General features: G+C 32.0%; 1 protein-coding gene across 3 annotated transcripts in view; it reads right to left on the bottom strand.

The window, feature by feature from the left end:
- Positions 1-229: 229 nt before the first annotated feature.
- MICU3 (mitochondrial calcium uptake family member 3) overlaps positions 230-21,065 on the bottom strand; it is a 95,720-nt gene continuing 74,884 nt past the window's right edge. For all 3 annotated transcript variants that reach the window (XM_038560242.1, XM_038560243.1, XM_038560244.1), the window contains 6 exons: positions 15,310-15,410; positions 14,620-14,791; positions 6,634-6,742; positions 5,851-6,008; positions 4,719-4,787; positions 230-3,070 (listed from right to left, as the gene is read on the bottom strand). In XM_038560242.1, coding sequence (XP_038416170.1) covers positions 4,719-4,787; positions 5,851-6,008; positions 6,634-6,742; positions 14,620-14,791; positions 15,310-15,410 — 609 coding nt within the window. In that variant the 3' untranslated portion in view covers positions 230-3,070. The remainder of the gene's footprint in view (positions 3,071-4,718; positions 4,788-5,850; positions 6,009-6,633; positions 6,743-14,619; positions 14,792-15,309; positions 15,411-21,065) is intronic.

The raw sequence follows: 21,065 nt of genomic DNA, 5'->3' as shown, positions 1-21,065 counted from the left end.
TTATGTGCCTGTAGTCACAATTATAGGTATATTCCTCAGTTTTTAGTGTGCCAAAAATACTGATTGTGATCTACTGATTATAAAGATATAGAGAATTATATCTTTGCATTGATTTTCCTCATACAGTATTTCACAGAATATAAGATGTGATTGATTGTAGGACAAAGTTATTTCATGAACTATGAAAAAAATAAAAGTGCTGCCAATTAAAAGAAAAAAACACACAATGTTTTCTTATCACTTAGAATTTTTATTTAATACTTAGCGAATATTACACAATTCATATTTTTACAGCCTATGGAAGTAAAAGCACTATGTTAAATGTTAATTTATGGCTATAAAAGAATAGGAGTTGTCTTAGTAAAATGAGGTCTATCACATACCAACATTAGTAGTGTTGGTTTAATCACTTTAAGACATTTAAACACTCAGTTCTGTAAAGCAAAATTGATACTTCATTAAGTCACATGAAGCTTCCTGAGAAGCTTTCCAGTACCTATGACTATAATTCTACAATATATGAATTCCTATTATACACTTTGAGAAGCTTTATGGCTCTGTGATTTATTTATTTACACCTACTAAAATACTGGTGAGATTAATCTCATTGGCATGTATTGCCATACCAGAAGGTCTAAAATCAATGTCGGTTTGGTTATCAACAAAAATTTTCAAAGTTCAAAGCTGACATTTTTCAGAAAGACAGTAGTCCACAGATATACATAAAACAAAGTACTATTAAGTTTCTTAGTTCAAGGGCAGGTATATTTATTTTAAGATAATATAAGAATGTACAACACTTTGTTATTTTACAATTATATATTATAATAAAAACAATAAATTGGGACTTAAGTTAAATGAATTTCTAAATATGAAATGATCCTGAGAAATAGCAAAAACCTTTTAGGATGTAGATTTTCTGTAAAGTATGACACTAAAATTTATCTATAGCTTCATGTTTCCAAAGAATAATTTGTAGAAGGAAATACTGAGGATAACAGCATACATTTAGTCTGTTACTATTTTCAGAGCATTAACAGTTTTTTAATTGCTGTAAACAAAAATCCAGGGAGATGTTTTTACCTCCCATTTTATAGATGATAGAGTTCAACAGTGATAATACAGAGGGACTGTAATTTACTACTTTTTTCATTTAATCAGAATATTTTATTTATTCCCATTTTAGTATTATGCTGCAGCCTTATAAGTAAAGGAAAATTCATTTACACTGAAAAGCAATAAAGACTGCATATGTAGGATACCTTGGGAGACTGACAGAATTATGAAGAATTTTAGTGAACGAATTCATTTTTAAATCTATATTTATAGAACTGTTCTCAATAGCAATTTCTCCACGTAGGCAAGATAATATAGCTTATAGTCAAAGATAAAAGTAAATTGCATTAAAAAATTTTTCTGGATATCAAATAATTACTATCGAGAACATTCAGTGCAAGATAAAACAGGCCGTGGTCATGTTAAATGAGTGGACTGGCATTTTCATGTAGTTAGTCAATTGAATCAACCTTCAAAGCAGGTGAAATTAAACTATTATACCATATGGAATCTTCAAATCTATGAATCATATAATTCTATCAATGTAATAAATAATACCAGATAAAGAATGTTAAAAAGTTTAACAAATACATTAATGCTAATAGTAACTTTTTCTTGGAAATAATATTTTTATAAATAGGCTGATGTGGAACTATCAACTTCACATTAATAACTTATAAAACCAAAGTATTTCCTATTTTCATATGCAAAAGCAAGGTAATAGTTGGAGTGTGTGCAATTTACATTAAATACATCTTAAAAAAGAAGATAAATGAACTTATCTTCTACATATAATATATAAATATATTAACTTAAATTCAGTCTTATTTTTGCACAGTATCCTTTTATAAATTACACTTTTTAATTGAACAGACTTCCATTAAGTACTATCAAATTATTTTCTCCATGTGAAAGTCTCATTTTGTTTCTCACTAGAAAGTTTCTCTTTAAGTCATATTGTTTTGAAATAATGAATTATTCTTAAATTATTCATTATTACTGGCTGTCTGGCATCCCTTCTGCATGTGGTCCTTTTACAAGAAACAAAATATTCTATTAAATATATACATCACTCTTCTAAACCATTTTATATTTGCATTTTATAGTACTCACAGACTAACAATATGCAGGAAGTTGCAAAGCTGCAAGAGACTATTTTGACTGGTGTTATGAACATATGCCATCTGCAGTGAGGAGCAGCAGCATGTTCAAGACCATAATTGCAAGGACAGGGATGGCTGCCATAAATGCTACTGCTTCTACCATCAAGATGTGACTTTTTTTGAGAAAAAAGAATCTACATTTTAAATTTCTTTACTGCATACATAAAAGAATACCAAACATTCTGATGATTTTGGTAAATGAACAAAAACTTTTTAAAAACTTTATATGATTCACACAATGTATAATGAGTACTTTTATAAGTAAAAGTATAATGTAAACCATCACAGTGTATTATATAGTGGCTTAATTTCTATTTGTTTTTCAAAACTATCTTAATGTAATTAAAAACTTGGTAATAATGGGGATTTATAAACAATTCTAAAGGCCCTAAAATAAATCTCAAGGAATATTCATTTTCTGAAAATAAGTTCACAGTTCAAAACCAAAGAAAATATGTTGTTGCTGTTAATTTTTAAATGATCTAGATTCCAGGAGTCACATTGTATTTTAAAATGAGGCAATTTCTAATAAATAAAAAAATATTTAAAATACATTCTTATATAGTCATTGGAAGTATCTACATACTTCTGAAGGGAATGAAAAAGTACAAAGAATTCAGTAAATCAAGGTAAAAGCTCAACTTGATAACATGTAACATGTAAAGTTAATGAGAAGATGCATTTTATCTGTCTTTTGTTTAAGAGTTCGGTCAAGAAAAATTATAATTAGCATTTCATCTTTTCCTTCATTTCCACATGTTCTGATCTCAGACCTGCTTCCACTCTCTGAAATTTGTGCTTCTTCCATTGTCGTGTAGATAAGAATCGTTAAAACTCTGCTTTATAAGTACCTAATTAAAAAAAATACATATATGTATATATATGTAATATTATATGTATTACCTATAAGCAATATTTAGGATGAAATCAAGAGGTGATGACATTAACTAACTAGTATTATGATATTAATGTGAAACAGTAAGGCACATCATAAAAACACTCAACAGAAAATACAGGATTCAAAACAACAAAACATTTCCTTTAAACTTAAATTTTAGTATTTTGTTTAGTAACTTGTCTAACCTTCGGTATTACAAAGGTTTAAAAGAAATGTTGTTTTTGTCTATGGTTCTATGTACTACTACATGGTTGAGAATACTACTTAAGTGAACAAATAGTATGGTCCTACTTTTTTCTAATGTTAGCGAAAGTTCTTATATGCAGATGAAGTTCTTTCAAATAGAGGAAGAAGATCTGACTTCTTTTGTTCACTCAACAGTTACCACCTTAGATAGATAAATAAGCTTACTTGCTGCTAAACATTTTAGACCCAAAATGAGTTTCCCAAATGTGTTCCATAAAACATTAGATCTGAAAGCTTTGCAAAATAGTGGATACTTGGGTTTTCTCTTAGACAAATAAATAGTGGCATATTAACATTTAATAAGTTCTAACGTAGAAGAAACTTACCGAACCATGCTTATTATGGTATTTCTCAAACTTACTTGACTAAGCAGCTTTTTTGTGTTTTTTGAATGATACATATTGATAGCCTATGGAACTACTCTGGGAAACACTGCCATAGACAAATACAAATGTTTCAAGCTCGGGAGAAACAGCAGGGAATACACATATTTGCAAGCATGTATAAATGAACGAAACCTTCACTGTTTAGATCTACCTTAAGGAGAACCTACAATCCAACCAAAATTTTGTAGCTACGATAGACTTTCACAAGAAAAAAGGAAAAGCAAACCTCTCATTCTGGAGATGAGCAGCAAATTTGAATTATTTCTTTGGACTGACATAAACTGAATGAATTTCCTGCATCTTCCTCAACTACTGCATTCTGTGGTGATAGTTTAGTGAACAATAAATAAGATAGCTTTGCCATCAGACAGAATGGGGCTCAAATCCTAGTGAGCCATTTACTAGCAAGTTATCTTGGATAAATTACTCAGTACATCTTTATTTTCCCTGGTTTTAAATGGGACATCCATCTGTGAGGATTAAATGAGACACTACATGTAGAACACCTCATATAGGGCCAGGAACCTAAATAACTAAAAAGTTACCTACTATTATTACAGCAGATGTTTGGACATGATCCTATAAAACAGTAACTAATATTCCTTAGATGCTAATGGTCCTAGATTATAAAAATCCTATTTGGATTCATTGTATTGTATCTTCTCAGATACAAAATTGTAGGTTTAACAGAAAATTTTTTTATTCAAGACCCTCCAAGAGAATTCCAGTCAAATGATTATTCATTCTAGTTCATTTTTGGACCACAGCCTAATAGCAAACTAATGCTTTGGAGTGACTGATTCTTAAATTACTGGTCTAAAATGAAATCATTAGAAGATTAATTTGTAAACTGAATTAGTGACCTAAAAGTAAAAATAGTTATAATTCTGTTTCTTTCCTAAATGTCATAATAAAAAATAATAAATTATGATCCTTCGTTACTGAATGAACTTAGAGAGACTAACATACTTATCTGCTATGAAGTTCCTTCTTTAGACAGGATTTAAAAGTGGGATACTTCTGAACTGTTTTATAACCCTGTAGAACAAAGGATTAAAAGTATGCAAATGTAACTAAAACGTTACAGGGCATGCAATAAAAATATGGGGTATGCAATAAAAAGTAAAGCAAAAATAAAAACATTAAACATTTGAGAGAGAAATACAGTGTCACAGGTTTTATAGCATAGTTTGTATTTTAATTCCATCTTGCTGCTCTAAAGTTTTTAAGGAAAAGTAAGTTATTTTCAATGTATATTTATCCTTTCAGGTATTTGTGCTATCAGACTCAAATGTTAACAACTGACCACTAGGTGGCAGTTAAGTACACAATATCTTGACCAACAGGGCTTGGATTTACAAAAATCATGAAAAATCTTTAAAAATATTAAGATTTCTTGATTTTTTCTTTTTTTGGTATATATAACTTTTTATCTTTTTAGATGTATAGTACTTTGGGGTATTCTTACCAAAGAGAACATTCTAGCTGTTAATAGAAAACTTTTTCTTGTGGCACATCTACAAATATGTTAAATGTATGAACTTTTGTTGACCTATACTACATTTCATTACTTAAAACACATTTCTGAGAAAAAAAATCATTAATAATTTTCAATATAAGATGTAAACAGGAAAAAAAAACAGTTCAACAAAGTTTTTTTAACCTTGTTTTCTATTTAAAGTTACTGAAGATGTAGTGACTTAATAGCCTCAAATTGCTGGTCGAACTCTGCATCATGCAAAATGGAAATCGTGCTATTTGATTATCTAGTACCAAGTCTGAACTGCCTGTGTGCTGAATGAATTAATCAAAAAATATTTGGCAACATTTCTCCCCACAAACTGAGATGGAGACATTAAGTTAATTGCATACGAAAAAAAGTTACTAAAATTCAAATTGATTTATATTTTTAAAAAGCATTAACTTTTAACACCTCAAAGTTTTTGAAAATAAGTACAATCTTATGTTTTCTCTTGTCAAATATAACATTTCATGTTTATATCCTTAAAAATTAATAGAAATTGTTTTTGAAACATATGGAGCTTTTTCCTTTTTTTGTTTTTAAAAAGAATATCAATAGGCTTCAAATTTATAGGTTTACCCGGAATCCTCTATGGAGTCTGTCTTTCATAATTCCAATAAATTCTTTATAACTTAATTGATCATCTTTGTCAACGTCAAAAATCTTGAAGACTGTATTCACTAAATGTGGTGAAAGTTTGAGGCCAGTAGCTACATAGACAGCGCGCTTAAATTCATCTAGACAAATGTTACAGAAAAGAAGTAAATAGTTAATAATGTTTTTATAATGTGTTAATTACTTGAAAGGTTATAAAAGAAGTTTTTCCAAACGGGGGTCATGACCTTATGTAACACATGACTCTTCCGTTAATCATGCTATCTTTTAGGGAACAGAAAATTTCTGTGGTTTGAATTAAAAGGGCCAATAAGTAGCTATATCTTAGGTTAATAATGTATTTATAGTCAGTGGATGTTTAATGAGCACCTACTATCCGCGATAGACACTTTAAAGATTAAGATGAATAAGTTATCAAGACACTTAAGCCAGTTGGCTCTTCTGTAGATAGATATACATCCCTCAAGGTTACCAGCGGTTATGAGGTTTCTTCCTCTTTGGATATTTATAAGCATCATTAGTTCTTCCCCATAAAATGAAATGAAGGCCAGTAATAGACTCAATGGAAAAACTTAGCAAATTTCCCCAAAACTCTGCTTAGGGAAAATAGATTTCCCATCGAAGTATACACCATACTTTCAGGCAACTTGATGGCTAATATGAAAACTGCATTAATTTGTTGTCAAAGTCCCTAGAAACAACATAGGATTATTTTTTGCTTTTAAGTTTTGAAAGATGATTACTTACCTTGTCCTATAGAACGACTTGCAAAATTATACATATTCAAGGCTATTGCAAAGTCTTCCAAGTTGTTCAAAAACTGGAAAAATGATCTGAATTCATCAAATGTGATACCCTATAGTGGGAGAATATATGTAAATATATTTAGTTTTGCCAAATTTATTATAATAAGTATACTTACTAGAAATAAATAGATTAAGCATCTGCGATGTATCTTGTAAATAAACATTTCCAGGGTAGATTCTGAAACCTTTCTCCAAGCAGAATGTAAAATTCACTCAGATATATTTCCACTGCATAGGGTTGTGACCAATAGCAATAACAGGTGAAAATATTTTTAAAACACTGTCATATCGGGATGCCTGGGTGGCTCAGCAGTTAGGCATCTGCCTTCGGCTCAGGGGCACGATCCTGGAGTCTCAGGATCGAGTCCCGCATTGGGCTTCCTGCATGGAGCCTGCTTCTCCCTCCCTGTGTCTCTCATAAATAAATAAATAAAATCTTTAAAAACTAAAATAAAAAAACCCCACTGTCATATCAGCACAGGTTTCAAAAAATGATACAACAAAAATGAATAAAAAAGTTTCAGAAATAATTCTGTATTTCAGGCCTAAATTTTTTAAACCCTGTAAGTAAATATGATTAAGAAAAAAAAAAGAGGAAAACAATCCCTAAAACACCTTTCTCCTCTACATGTATTCCTTTAATACAGCTTAGTATTAGGTAATCAACATCTGTAATCATGACAATGCAAAAATCAACATGTTGAATAAGCCAAAAACAGTGTACTTATTTCTGCCACGATAGCACTGTCAGGACAGCAGGAGGAAGTGCAATGAGTGTACACTCACAGGTCTGGGCACTACACACAGGGCTCAGTGAGGAACTGTGGAAAGAATTCTAGAATGTCACTTACATAAATTGCAATTATTGCTACTGCTACTAGTTCAAATAAACAGGAACATTATTTGAAGCAAGCACAATGTATTTCAGATAATACAAATTTGGACATAAAGACCTACATTTAATTACTGTGTTCTCAGCAAAATTGAGAAAGAAAACAGAAAAAGAGCAGAGGGCCAAGAGCTGAGGCTTAACAATTGAACACTTTAATATAGTCGAAAAAGGGAAAGGAAAACTAGCAAGGTAGCACTGGAAAGCCAGGGAAAGAACCAGAAGAGTCTAATATAAGCCAACTACTGATTAAATGATTATCGAAATAATATTCATTACCTAATATAAGCCAACTACTGATTAAATGATTATCGAAATAATATTCATTACCAATTTATTATCAAAATAATACTAATTTTTGGTATACATTATTTCCACTTCACTTGCAACCCTAATTTTTACTTGTGAGGAGAATTCTCACTGTCATTTCTTTTCACAATTTTCTCTTTGTCTTTCCTTATATCCATTTATGGCCACCCCAGCCCTGGATCCTGCTTTGTGACCTGATCCCACCTGCCGTATTTTCCAGGGAGAGTGTATGAATCAATTAGGGGGACTGAGCCAGAAGGGGTCTGTCTTGATGCGGAGCGCTTGTTGCTAGGGAAACTGGTCACTGTTTGGGTTCCGTGTCAGTTTATGCTGCGACCAGCTGCCACGGCAATTTTTAAGTGAAGTATAAACAAAAATGCCAATACTTGTAAGGAACATAAGACTAAGAAGCAAACCACAGAATGACAGAATACAATGTTTGCCATCTGAATCTTCAGATTTTTTCAAAATAGTGTTCTCATGTTGAGAAGCCAACTCAAATTCAAAACTGTATAGTAATTCTTCTATATAGGTTTAAACTCTTTGTGTTTGGAAATATGGAATCGTAAACTGAAAAACAGGGCATTCATCTTGAGGGAGATAATTTAAAGCAATCCATTCTAACAGCAGTGAGGGAAAGTGGGTCAGAGAGAGGGAGGATGGCCATTTCTTCTTCTTCTCCACCTTCACTACCAGAATCACTTTTGTAATGCATCATCTGGATTTGAATGAAATGTGTCCTAATTGTTAGAAGTGAAGTGAAAAGAAGTAACTTACATTTTAACAAAAACAAAGTGATGATAACTGAAAAAGTTAAAGCATCAGAAAGACATGAACTGAGAGTTCAGAAATAAACCCAAATACCTATGAAAAGATTGATTTTCAGTAAAAATGCCAAGGCCATTTACTGGAGAAACAATGTCTTACTTTTTAACACCTTTTTAAACAAATAGTGCTAGGAACACTGTATATCCACATGTAAATGAAAGGAGTTGAATTCTTAATTCATTCTATATACAAAATTTAACTGAAAATGGATCAAAGACCTAAATTTAATAGCTAGAGTTGTAAAAATCCTACAAAACCAGAAACAAAAATTTCATGATCTTGGAATTGGGTAACAGTTTCTTCCCTCTTTTTTTTTTTTTTTCATTAATATGTTATTTATTTTCAAAGTGGAAGGGATGTTGTATCTCCTACTTGGTAGTGGTGTGTTAAATATGACATCCAAAGTATGAGCAACAAAACTAAAAATAGACAAATGAGACTTTGTCAAAAGAAAACACTTTTGTATATTGAAGGGTACTATCAAGGAAAGTAAAAAGACAACCCACAGGAGAAAATATTTGCAAACTATGAAGACATGGGCAAAAGACTTGAATAGATATTTCCCTAAAGAAAATGTACAAATGGCCAAAAAGCATAGGAATAGATGCCCAGCATCATTATTCACTGGAGAAATGCAAATCAAAACCACAATGTCCCACTTCACATCCACTAAGATGACTAAAAATAAAAAGACAGGCAATAATAAGTGTTATTGTGGAGAAAAGGTGAAGAAATTCGAAATTTCATACATTATTATTGGGATTAATATTGCTATTTTGGAAAGCAGCTTGGTAGTTCTTTAAAATGTTAAAAATTAAGGATGCAATGTGACCCAGCTATTTCCTCTGAAGTATATATCTAATTTTCTGACAATTCAAAACATATGTCCACATGAAAAAATTGTATATAAATGTTCATAGCAGCATAATTTGAATAGTCAAACTGGAAACAACTCAAAAACAATTCATCAACTGACAAATAGAAGAAATGTGGTATATCTATATAATAAAGTATTATTTGGCAATGAAGTGCTGATATTTGAACTTTGAAAAAGTTATGCTAAGCAAAAAATTACAATGCATACAAGAATTAGGAAAATATGGCCATTGACAGGGGAAAAAGTCAACAAACCATCCCTAAGAAGTTTAATCATTGGACTAAATAGACAAAGATTTTGAATCAACCGTCTTAGATACACTCAAAGAGCTAAAGGAAACCATGGATAAAGAAATAAAGGAAATCAGGAAAACCATCTGTAAAAAAAATGAGAATATCAATAGATGGAGACTGTACAAAGAACCAAATAAAAATTATGGAGCTGAAAGGTACTATAACCGAAATGCAAAGTTGAGTAGATGTTCAGCAGCAAGTTTGAGCAAGCTGAATAAAGAATCCATGAACTTGAAGATGGGACAATTAAAAGCATTCAGTTTGAGGAACAGAAAGAAAAAAAAAATTGAAGAAAAGTAACAGAACCTAAGGAACCTGCAGATACCATCAAGCATACCAAAATACACATTATGGGAAAAGAGAGAAAAAGAGAGAACAGAGCAGAGAGAATATTTTTAAAAATAATGATTGAAAACATTTCTCTGAAATTTGATGAAAGATAAAGTCTACACATTCAAGAAGCTTTATGAACCTTAAGCAGAATAAATTGAAAAAGACTCATAACAAGACATATACTTAAACTGTCATAAGACAATAGCATTCATGAAAGCAGCAGGAGACAAGTTCTTCTTCATAAATAAGAGATCCTCAGTAAGACTAACAGCCGATTTTTCATCAGAAACCATGAGGCCAAAAGTGAGTAGAACAGTTCAGGTGCTAAAAGAAAAAAATCTGAAAATCAAGAATTCTATAAGTGGCAAAGTATTTCTTCAAAAATGATTATTCTCAGATAAACAATATGTGGTAAAATTATCCTTCAAAAACGAAGTAAGACATCCTCAAATAAACAGCAGCCAAGGGAGTTCATTACTAGCAGATCTGTCCTATAAGAAATGCTAAAGGGAGTCATTAAGGCTAAAAAGAAAGGAAACCATATTCTAACTCAAAGCTATATGAAGAAATTAAGAATTCCATTTAAGATAGAGCTAATGGTAATTACACAGATTCCACTTCACATCCACTAGGATGGCTAGAACTAAAAAATCTATATATTCATCCATGGACAGGTGAATGGATAAACAAAAGTATACATACAGTAGAATATTACTCGGCCTTAACAAGGAATGAAGCACTGATACAAGTTACAACATACATGAACCTCAATAATATAATGAAAGAAGCCAAACATATAAGGTTACATACTATATGATTCTATTTATATAAAATAGAATAAGTAAATCCACTGAATCAGAAAGCAGACAACAGATCCTAGAGGCTGGAGGAAAATGCTTAATAAGAATAGGGTTTACTTTAGATGTAATGAAAATGCTTTGGAAATAAAGATGGTATTCACACTGTGTCCACTGAATTGCTCAATTTAAGATGGTTTACGTTACATGATGTTTACCACAACAAAATAAACAAAAGACTAGAATGAGAAAAAGATTAACTTGAAAAATCCAAATAAATCATTAGAACATTATCAGCCAAATAAAATAACCATTCAGAAAATATGGACTTACAAGGGCCTCAAGAGTGAACTACATTTGTTCTCAACACAAAATGCATGTTATGAATAATTTGAATAGGTAACTGATCTAACTGACAACTAGATAATAACTTTTAATATATAAACAACTTTAAACGGTTGAGGGAAATGGACCATTTTGGAATAAACAGAAAATTCAAACTTGAAAATTTACTGGTTGAATGACCTGAGACAGGTCACTTAAATCTTTCTGAACAAGTTTCCTCAAACTTAATAGTGAATTTTACTACTTTCTTATTAGTATTTACATTACATAGTTATTATGAGCAACCCTCTCTCTTCTATAGTCTCTACCTACATTCTCTTCTAGATAAGTTAACCTGGTCTGAGGGCATTTACAATTAAGTTATTTTATATGGCACTATACTCATCTTTTCAAAATTCAAAAGGGACAAAAGCATGTACAATGCAAAATTTCCCTCCCTCCCACCCTTCCTTAGCCATGCAGTTCCTTTCCTTGGAGGAACCACTGTCTCTAGTTATGTGGGTCCTTCCAGAATTAGCATAGGCTATCTTTTTAAACAAATGGTAGTATATTATACACATTGTTTGAGACTGTGCTCTTTTTCACTTGCTGTGTGTTGGAGATCATTCTATAGTAGTATATAAAGAATCTTCTTCATCTTTTTTCGGGAATACCTTTTCTATTCTATAGATACAACATAATTCATTTAACTACTGATTTACTAAAAGACATCTAGATAGTTTCCAATCTTTTGCTATTACAAACAACACTAATAAATAACCTTGTATATCTGCCATTTCACATGAATGAATATATCTGCTGGTAAAATTCACAAAAACAGAAAAGCTTTAAGTTCTACTTCTTTAAATACTATCAATTCATTCAATAGGCATTCTAGGTACTGAGGATATATGAATGAATAAAAAAGATGAAATACCAGTACTACATTCTAGTCGGGGAGACAGACAACAAATAATAATAATAAAAAACAAGTTTTGTTGCTTACCTAGATAAATAATGAAAAATAAACAAAAACTAAGCCTATATTATATTGCATACTATAATATAGTATGTTAGATGATGATAATGCTATGGAATAAAAAGATAAGGGAAGAAAGAATAGGGAATACGAAGGGAGGGGGTTATAGCTTATACAATAGATTATTACTTATATAATAGATTATATATTATTTATATGATAGGTGATTATTTATACATTAGATTGGAAAGAGTAGGCCTCATTGAGAAATAACATAGGAAGCCATGTGGATATCTAAGAGAAGAACATTCTGGGCAGATAAAGGACATATACAAAAGCCCTGAGATAGAAGACTGCCTGGTGTTGAAAAGCAATCAAGCTGTCAGTGTAACTGAAGCAGAGGAAGCAAGGCGGGGAATGGGAGGAAATGAGGTAGGAGGAAATGAGGGAACAGCTGGTGTGGGCTTTGTAGGCCACTGTAAGGATTTTAACTTTTACTTTGAGTATAATGGGAAGTTAAAAAGATCTGAATCATGTTATATGTCATTTCCTTAATTGCTAAATGGAGAACAAATTGTAGGGAGGCAAAGCTAGGAAGAAAAGAGATGATTTAGGAGGCAACTGTAATAATTCAGGCAAGAGAGAATCCTGGCAAGGGTAGTTTAGCAGTGGAGATGACAAGAATGGTCAAATTCTGATGGAGGCAGTGTCAAGAGGATCTGTTGATGGATTCTATGTGGAATGTGAAAGTAAGGAGTCCAAAATTTTGGCTAGAACAACTAGGGGAAATGGAGATTTCATTAATGAGGCAGGAAAGATGGTGTATGAAATTTTGGGGATGATCAGGAGTTTTGAGGTATCTACTAGATACCCAAGTGGAGATCTGAGTAGACAGTACAATGTAAAAGTCTGAAATCCAGGGAACATGTTTAAGCTGTTTGCAAGTCTATACACTAATGATTACCAAAAATAGTCCTTAGTTAAGACTGCAATAGATTGCACCTTAACATTTCAGAGTCACCATAACATATCCAACTGCCTAAGTTGTTTCTTCATTTAGATACCTTATAGCAATCTCAACTTAAATTGTCCGAAATGAAACGATTTCCTAACCCCAAACTTGCAGTCTTACTTATTAGCTCAATGAATGGCACCACTGTTTGACAACGCGGTTCAGGCCCAAACCCTAGGAATTCTTGATTCCTCTTTTTCTTTTACACTGAAATCTAATCCAGCAGCAAGTTAGATTTTTGCAACTAAAAAATAGTATAAAGAGTTCCCATATACTCTTCACCCTGGAATTGAACTTTTTGAGTTACAGATTTCTATGTTGCCATTTGATAAAAGAAAAAGAAAGCCGACTCATTAAGGCCCTAAATAATATCCTAGCAGTAGTAGAACTTCTAATATTTATTTTTAGGGAAGTGTCTATGAATTGAAAAATTCAGTTTATCATGTAAAACAGATAAAAGTCCCCTAAGAGATTATGTAAACTAACAGCCAAATGCATCAAGTCTTTTCTTCTCATTCCTTAGGAAACTGAAGAATTGTTAGCACTGTCACAGTGTATCCATTTTAAACAAAGTCAAACTATTTGCAAGTTTCTCTTGGATAGATTAACTTGACCCTTCTATAAACACAAATAGAAGGCAATATATCCAAAACATCTCATGCTTGAAGGGGTACTTGTAACACCAGTTCTATTTAGTTGCAGTGATGCATTCAAATACCACTAGGTAATGCAACTGCTCAGAATTGCTGACAACACATTTGCTGCTAAACAAATAGACAATCAGTTGTCCCACGTTCTTAACCATTCATGCCATCCAAACTCTTTGAAAAACTTCACTTCACTTCACTTGCTGATAAGATCACTCACTCATCAATGGCCATCTTCAAATGACCTTTTATTAAGAATATTACAAAATAAAGTGTGACTGAAATGATGTCAATATAAACTTTTATATGAGGGGATGTTTATGTAGTAGTCAAAGCATATATCTCAGCAGAATTCTCTTCAAAAACGATATTCAAAATTTGAATAAAACAACTGCTAATAACCTTAAAGGTTTTAAGCATATCTAAGATCTAATGAATCTCTACCCAGAATTTTACATTAATCAATTTTTAAAATTTAGCCAGACAACTTAGGACACTGAGGAAAAGAGAATGAAATATATCCAAAATATCTAATAATCCACAGAGGAGAAAAAGAACTAAGAAAGGATGATATATTCTATAGATGTACACAATTATAAGATAATATATGTAATAAAATAGATATAGGGAATTAGATACCTTTTCTTCAGGTATACTGTAACGCACATTTTCCAAAAATACTGATGTATTTTCCACATTTGTATATCGTAAAAGAATATGAGCAAAATCTTCTTCACTGATAGTGTTCATCCCATTAGAGTAGGAAAGGAATTCTATTTCTAGAACTTCTGTCTGAAGGTTATCCATAAATCTATGACAAAAACATAAAGAATGAATAAGATAAATGAAAGATGATGGCAACAGATGATTTATCAACAGATAAATGAAGAGTGACAGCCTCTCAGGGCTTTGGCTTCCTCATCTGTAAAATGAGGATAACAAAAAGACTTTGCAGGGTAGCAATGAGACTTAAGAGAGTTATTGTGTAGTGCCTGGGATTTACTACAGTAGACACTATATCCATGCTTATTACTATGGCTTGCTGAGACAGAGTTGGTAATATACTTTCTTAGGAATATCAGGAAATGACCAATCCAGATATCCAGGCATTTCTTATCATTCAGTAACCTCCCATTATACTTATCAGTATAGTGACTAGTATACAGGTACTGATGGAAATGCTTGTTAGAAAATCTTCAGTTAAGAAGATGAAACAAAAAAAAAGATGAAATCAGCAAACAGGTGAGTGTTTCTGCATCAGATTATTCCTAAAGACCACTGACTTTAGCATTTTAACATTTTTCAAAACAAATACAAAATTAAGCTCACCTATAAAAATCTTCAAAGTTGAGCTCAGCTTTTCCTTTCTTTCCAAAAAAGTGTACAAGCAGTGTAGTATCTGTTACTAAACTTGTAATGTCATCAGCACGCTTAAAAAAAATCACAATTTAAAGGTTAGCTGAAATAAACAAACAGAATAGGGATACCCAATATATCTCAAAGAATTTTATCAACATTTAAATGCCAAGAACATGAATGTATTAACATTAGAATGAAAAGCTTAAGGCTGCACTAATAAATGCCATTGCAGTTAAAATGAAGTGCAATATTTGAAAATAGAAATATGACTGATATTATCTTTATCCTCAAAAAAATTTAAAGATAGGACTATATTATTAGTTTTCTTTATTTATTTATTTTTATTTTTTTATATTTTCAATTTTCAACCTCAAAGTATGTATATAGGATATCTGTGTTTGGGATCCCTGGGTGGCTCAGTGGTTTAGCGCTGCCTTCAGCCCAGGGTGTGATCCTGGAGACCAGGGATCGAGGCCCACGTCGGGCTCCCTGCATGGAGCCTGCTTCTCCCTCTGCCTGTGTCTCTGCCTCTCTCTCTCTCTCCGTGTCTCTCATGAATTAAAAAAAAAAAAAAAAAAAGGATATCTGTGTTTTAAATTATCTAAAATAATTAAAATCTTTTAGTAATCATCTAAATGTTTTATCTTCATTTATGTCATTTAGTTCAGATTTTCCTAATCAACCTAAAAAATCAATTTTTTTAAAGGATGTTCAAAAGAGGCAAATTCTTCAGATGTATGGAATATACAGGGCTGACAAAAGAATGGTCTTAAGCTGCACAAAATAGTTTCCTTTGAGCATGATACTTTTCTATTGTATTCCATATTTATGATAAACAGAAGATACTGTATTTTGAGAAACTCCTTAAAAGTCTTACATTATTTTTTGAATGGATAAGAGATTAATTCCAGAGGACTTCCAGAGGTTCCAACAAGTGTATTCTTAAAATCATTTAATTCTAGTCCTTATAAAGTTTAATGGCCTATGAAAGTAGTCCTTCTTTCCTTTAATGTGGTTTTATAGATTTTCCTTTCTTTTTCCTCCCTCCTCTTCCATTCCTTACTCTTTTTTCCTTCCTTCCTCACTTGGTCATTAACTCATATCTATCTTATAAACTCAGGTACAAAAATCATAAAATTCAAATGATTATAACTCTCCCCCATACATTATCCTGGGAAATATAAGAAAAATAAGAGGCTTAATAATAACTAGCATTTTCTGTATTAAAAAATTAGCTGTAAATGTCCATTCAAAGGTACATACCTGAAATGTTACTTCTTGGACAGTATTCTGTTTCACAGAAAACAGAAGTAAAAAGTATTTATTTCTCTACAGAGGGTAAGTTGTGTTCTATGATCTCTGACAAAAAGTCTTCATCTTACCCATTTCACACTAACTCTTGGTAATCTTTTGATTTCTTATAGCTCTCTTCCCAATCTTTCATAAAGATAGCTATTCTGTCCTTCATTACATTTGTTGGATCTGTATTTCCTTCTCCCTAGACCAAATATTATTAACTTCTAATGACTAATTTGGCATCATAAAGACATCTTGTGATTGGGCTTTTTCCCTCCTACATGCCTTCTTTTAATCCTTGTTTTTCTTAAGTGGTCCCTTTGCCTCTTTGATTACTTAGGCCTCTCTTAAAACCTCCAACATGTAGGGTATCTTCTACTTTAAATTATCTAAAATTGTTGAAGCTCTTTAGTAAATTGTGTAGTCTTATTTATTTTTGTTTAGCTTGGATTTTCCTAAGTAATCTCTAGCATATAACCTTCTTATAATTGGGTTGAAAGATTTCTATTTAGTTTAGTTTGCTGACAGGTCCCAAGTATTTTTCATATATATAAATGTGTTTGTGTGTGTGTATATACTTCCTCCCCTGTAATATATATAACTTCTTCAAAGATCTGATTGCCAGGGAGAAAGTAACAGAACCTGGAAGCCAGGTGTCACATACTATCTTTTAAATATGCCTCCTAAACAAGCTTATAATGGATATTGAGGAATATTAGTGGTGCCAACCTTTCAGTGTTCTATATATGACAACAGACTAGGATAATTTTGAGTAGTGCTCAAAAGACACTATTACTTTCACAATAGCTTTAGGTTGAGGAGACAGACTGCTATAAGAAGAGGATTTAAAATCAGAATGCCTGAGTTCATAATCTTTAGTTTCCTTATCAGTAAAATAGGCATAAAACTATCTATGATCATGGTTTTGAGGATAAAATTAGACTATGAGTTTAAATGAAGCATATAAATGTTAATATTGGCATATAAGATGCTTTGGAATAAAGCATTAAGACCTTTGGGAAAAAAGAGAGATCTATAAACAGTCTTTTGTGATTGTATATAATCAAGCCTAGTCCATTATTATCCATGGAACAAGCTTAAGTAAGTTTGGGAAGAAAATATTTGAGAAGGCATGCCTAATGGAGCACAAGAGCTCTGGAGGTTCCATTGAATCAGAAATCAACATTAGGAACTGGGGTATCTATCTAGAAGCTGGAGGGGTGGAATGTGGGGGAGAGATAAGGTAAATCAGAAGAGAGGCCATGGCGTTTTAGAAAAGTTGCTTACTTCACAAATAAACACTGGTGTGGTGAGCATATTAAGATGATGAGCTCAAAGCCAGTCAAGGATTCTGCCTTTGAATCCTGACTTTTCTCCTTATTAACGAAGCGACCTCGGGGAAGTTAATCTCTCTGAGGATATTATTACCCTCAAGAATAACAACAGTACCTACCTTAAAGTGTTGTTGTGAGGATCTGGTAACACATCTAAATCATTTACCACTAACTGGCATATTGTACATGCTCAACAAATATTATTATTATTTTTGCCAAATCAATATATTTCAGTTGAAAAAGGACTTGACAAGACAGAAAAGATAATAATGTTGAAGCTTAGTGGAAAAAAGTTTTACATGGCACACTATTACTTCTTTTTTAACTGAAACTACATATGTGTTATATAGATCTGACCAAAAAATGCCTTCAAATAAGAGGTCACAGGAACACCCAAAATTAGTGAACTCAGGTAACAATTATGAAATGTTTTCCTTTAGTGCAGTGATGTCCTTTACCTCAAAATCTAACACAGTGAAATGAGATGGCTTTGTTTTATACAGGTTTTCTATAATGACCTCATTCTTTCAGCTTTTCTCATGCCTACTGAGCAGAGCAGATCTTCGTTTACAGTCTTTCATCATCAAAATCTTATTAGACTTAGGTTGCACTTATCCAGATAATCCAGACCCACAGAGGCATAAGTAACAGTTTGACATTAGAAAAAAAAAATTAGAAAATGGAAATGGTGAAAACTTTTCTCTCCCCATTCAATGAAACAGAGCACTATTGGGAGTCATTGAAAACCATACCAGTGTCCTTAGTATCCTAACAGTGTTATATAACTTAAATCACAGGGGAGTTGGGACAAAAATAGAGACTTTATCCCTTTGATTCTTGTGTCCATTGTTAAAATAAAATGAATTCAGGTGTTTTCATAACAAAGCAAGAAAAATCCACAAAAAAATCCCATGGGCCATTTACATGAAAGGCCCTTATCTTTGTTGTCAAATGATTTCATCAAAAATAAAATAGATACATTTACATGGAATTAAAAAGTATGTAAAAATATTACAGATTTTAAGATAATCTTTCAACCTATTTTTACTGATTACAATGGGATAATAATTTTATTGAACTCTATCTAAGGGCAAAGGGGAGGGAAATCAAATATATTTCTAAGCTTTCCTTCTGAATCAATTTGAATCCTGAAATACTTCTACTATAAGCAATTCAATGTTATGGTGGCATTAGTAGTAACCTATAAGGAATTTCAATGAGTTGTAACTCAACTACGGTTAATTTTCAATTATCCTTTCTAAAGTGGGAGGGTAGTAAGAGATAATCTCCAAATAATTATTTTACTTTAGAATACAATGTAAGTTTTGTTTTCTTCTTTCTTCTATCAGATTTACTTTCATGATGTTTGAATCAATTCATTAATTAATTTTGTAATTTATGATTATAGTGTGGATTGATTATAGCCCATGATATGCTAGTAAACTAGCTCTTTAGGAAACAAAACAAAAGCCTGATTTGTAGTGTTTGCCAATTTCTATGGTATTAATACTTCTATCATAGCCACTTTCAAGTACCAATAGGATATTACGGATGTTGAGTTGGAAGACATGTACAGAATTAACTCTAGGAGCCATAAAAGCCAGCTCCAGCAACCTCTGACAGAATGATAAACATCTTTGAAAGGTCTTATGCCTACCTTATAATCTTTGAGTGTATGTAAGAACTGACTAGGCTTCTAATACTAAACCTCCCAAGACTTGAATTAAATTCAACATTGAATTAGTGGATTGTGTCTAATTGTGAGAATTTCGAGCAGAGTTAAATTAGATTACAGATAGGCTGGAGGCCAAGGTGAACAATCTAGGAGGGAGAGAGAGCAGTGATAGGCCTGTTAGTTTGAAGCTAGGACCCAGTTTGTTTCTAGGACTCTAGGGCCAATGTCCCTATTTGCTCTTATTTGTAGGCACTGACTAGTATGTGCCTGCATAAATGATTATAGAATTAAGTACTTCTGAAATATCTTACATGAAACATCTATTACCACTTTATGCCTAAAGAAACTGGTTCAAACCCAAAAGGTGATTTTAAAAGGTTAATTACTGATCATAATTACATCATATTGACATATCAGGGGTAAATTAGAGAAAGGGCAAAATGCTTTATTTATTTGTTTTGGGATTTTAAAAATTGAGCACAACTGACAACATTAACATTTCTAAGTACCTGTGCCAGTCTAGAGATGCCAATTGGAGAAACACTACATACAGATAAGAGAAGTCACACCTGGTTCCAGTTTACTTCTATAGATATTTTTAGGCATAATTTTTAAAAGTCAAACTTCAGAAAACGAAAGGAGAAGCCAGCTTTAAAGATGCAAAGAATGAAAAATATATCTTCGTATTTACTGAAAAGTTCTTTGTGGTAAGACTGATAGTCATTTCTAATAAATTCTTAATAGGATATATGAAATCATGTTTAATGTAGAAGACATATAGTCCATCTTTTAAAATGACAAATCCCTAAAAAAAACAACAAATAAACCCAAAACAAAATGACAAATCCCTAGTAACAGTGGCATGATGAGTGAGTGGTGGAAGTAGTCCACCTGAGTGCAGCAATAAGGTGCATGCCTATGGAATTCCAAAATAATAATAAATAACAGTCAGTCTGTTTTTAATTTTCTATGCACTGGCAACCCAAAACAATGTCAAGTTAAAGTAATCCTCCCTTCCTTGATTGACTGCTCCTACCATACCTCCCTTACTCACTCTTGGTAAGCTACACACAACTAATATTAGGAAATTAAATGTTTGAATCTACCATAACTCTAAAGCATTAGTTGTCTTTTACTAAGTTAGAAGTTTCAACACTTCATGAAACAATGTAAAATTATAAGGTTAAAAGATTCAGTGAAACTATAAAATAGTATTCTCAAATTTCCTAAAGTGATCCTTAAGTTAAAAATAACAATATCTCTTTTTAATTAAGTTGGAAAGTCACATTTTCTACAACAAGCAAGTTGAGACTATTATATTATATAACATAGACTCTTATAGGTGATCTTGCAGCCCCTGCCAACACAGGTGACATATTCAAATATATCATTTACATATAGAAATTATTGCTTTACTGCAG

The sequence above is a fragment of the Canis lupus genome, chromosome 16, assembly GCF_011100685.1.
Source record: "Canis lupus familiaris isolate Mischka breed German Shepherd chromosome 16, alternate assembly UU_Cfam_GSD_1.0, whole genome shotgun sequence".
NCBI lineage: Eukaryota > Metazoa > Chordata > Mammalia > Carnivora > Canidae > Canis > Canis lupus.
This window is presented reverse-complemented; position numbering and strand designations above follow the sequence as displayed.